The 2,220-nt window shown below is 54.4% G+C and overlaps 2 protein-coding genes across 2 annotated transcripts in view; one reads left to right on the forward strand and one right to left on the reverse strand.

Annotated features, from left to right (window-relative positions):
- Positions 1-124: 124 nt before the first annotated feature.
- PPTG_09358 (hypothetical protein) lies at positions 125-1,045 on the forward strand (the record flags this gene model as incomplete). Its single annotated transcript, XM_008904289.1, has 3 exons — positions 125-331; positions 408-564; positions 624-1,045. 3 exons carry the CDS (start codon positions 125-127, stop codon positions 1,043-1,045), a joined length of 786 nt encoding a protein of 261 aa, XP_008902537.1.
- A 59-nt stretch (positions 1,046-1,104) lies between these two features.
- PPTG_22509 (hypothetical protein) overlaps positions 1,105-2,220 on the reverse strand; it is a 1,744-nt gene continuing 628 nt past the window's right edge. Inside the window, exon 2 of the mRNA XM_008904366.1 lies at positions 1,105-2,218. Coding sequence (XP_008902614.1) covers positions 1,212-2,218 — 1,007 coding nt within the window. The 3' untranslated portion in view covers positions 1,105-1,211. The remainder of the gene's footprint in view (positions 2,219-2,220) is intronic.

Genomic DNA, 2,220 nt, shown 5'->3' on the forward strand with positions numbered 1-2,220 from the left:
CTCGCCAAAGCTGCAGTCGCTCGACACATCTGGAGAATTTGTGGGGAGCGCACCGACATCTCCCCGATCTCCTCCACCGTTTGCAGTGGCAAGACCTACTGTTGTTAGGCAACCAGGAGCTGTTATGCCTGGAGGAAGTCCGTTCAGATGGGAGAGTCTGGTGAATGACCCGAATTATACAGCGCCCGTACTCAACTCGCCGCCGAGTCTACGTCACAAACAGAGCTTTCAAGGTCGTTTTGGACTCGAAGACGACGAAGCCAAAGTGCTGTCTTCGGCGTCGTCACCAAGACTGTCTCCGCGAGGATTCATTTCACCCCCAGAATCACAGGTACACTTTCCAGTCTTTAGCGTTTGGGTGATCTTCAGTAAGGGTCATAATTTATCATGCTTTGGGTCCTATACAGGCTGAGATTGGCGAAATGGGAGCTGATCCAAACTACTCTGCTACAGTTCTCACGCATGCTTTCAAGGGGCTGAAATTGGGGGTACCGCTCGGTTCACCACCGTTAGGTTCGCCTCTCATCGGCTCTCCTCGCCTAAGTCGAAAGATTTCCAACTCAGGTAACGACAGTTATGTATACGTTGGCTCTGGGTATCTGATTGATCCTTCTTGTGTCCAGAGTACCCCTTCTTGAAGGAAGAAGACATGTCTGCTCGTCAGTCTGCAGCGAGCAGCGCAAACAGTTTCCGTGGTGTTGGAGGAGCGGACGCTCGAGCTGCAGCAGCTCCATTTTTGAATGACGCGTACGGGTCGGGTAATGCCACAGCTGGAGATCTACAGCGCCAAATGAATGCGCACTTGATGCGCATGTCCGCCATGTCCACCATGTCATCCTTCCACGGTGACAACCCGTTCACAGGTTCCGTGACCCAATCAGCGCTGGAAGATGCCTTCTTGGACATGGCTGGCTCGCGCTTGGACGCTTCCAATGTTCTCCTGAGCAGTCGGATGTCAGCAGCACCAGGTTCTCAGTCCCACATGCGTATCCAAGCTCAGGAGAGTCAGCATACGCAACACGCAGCCTCCAAGCCACCAGAATGATCGATGATGAAGTATTTATCCTTTTTGATAAGCACACAAACAACAACAAGCAACGAAATGCCTTCCAATACATTTTGTCTCTTCATATTCCTGCAGTGCAAAGGCAAAAAACAAGAAATGCATTTCCAACACATTAGGCGTTCATGGCCACATTGGTCCGATCGATCTATGCCTTGGAGTCGTGGGTGGTCTGCGGGAGTGCTTCCTGTGCCGCTTTGCGCTTCTTGGCAGCTTCACCCTCTTTGAACTTGGCGTAACCGTAGAGAATACCACCGACCATGCCGAACGTGACGTAGATGGCCGTGTCGGGCTTTAGCGGCTCACCAAGCAGTAGAACACCGATGAAAGTGGTCGGGATCTTGTTCAACCCACCCACAGTCGCGTAGGTCGTGGCGGAGGTGACAGACACGCACCAGAAGGACGCGAGGTTGAGACCGACGCCGAGCACACCACTGATGAAGAGCAACATGGTGAAGTTGAAGTTGCCAAGTAGCGGGTTGCTCCAGACCGTGAAAGCCTCTCCGTTAAGCACGAGCGGGGGCGCCAGTAGCGGTAGTGAGATGAGGTTGTTGTAGAAAGCCATACCGAACTTAGAGATCTTGAGCGACGAGCGCGACGTGGCGTAGCGCATGTACAGCACGTAGCCTGCCGTGGCGGCGCAGTTGAGGAACATCCAGAAGTAGCCCGAGATCGTGGAAGGCGTGGCTTTACCGCCCACGTCACTGTATGAGGACATGACAGCGCCCATGAGCATGACGCCGAGACTTACGAGAACGAGGCCGCCCACGCGCTCGCCGAAGAAACGCCACTCGCCGAATACGATGATGATGTTGGTGACGTTCTTAAACACCGTGACGATGTGGATGGGGAGTCCCGCCGTGGCCTGCATGCCCGTGTACAGCATGGCCACGAAGAAAAAGGTCACAGGTGCCCACTTACGCGCAACGGCACTGTCGTACGGGTCGTACGAGATGAGCTTCTGCATCTTGGCCAGCTCGAGCACCAGCACGGCAACGCCGGCCTGCACCGCCACCACGAAGAACTTCTCGTCGAAGCCGTAGTACTTCTTACCCAGCAGATAACGGTTCGTCAGCACCATGACATTAGACATGACGCTGTACACGATACACGACACAATAGAGAGCACCAGCGAGCCCGCGGCGGGACCCTTTGCA

This window comes from Phytophthora parasitica (genome assembly GCF_000247585.1).
Source record: "Phytophthora parasitica INRA-310 unplaced genomic scaffold supercont2.17, whole genome shotgun sequence".
In the NCBI taxonomy this organism is placed as follows: domain Eukaryota; phylum Oomycota; class Peronosporomycetes; order Peronosporales; family Peronosporaceae; genus Phytophthora; species Phytophthora nicotianae.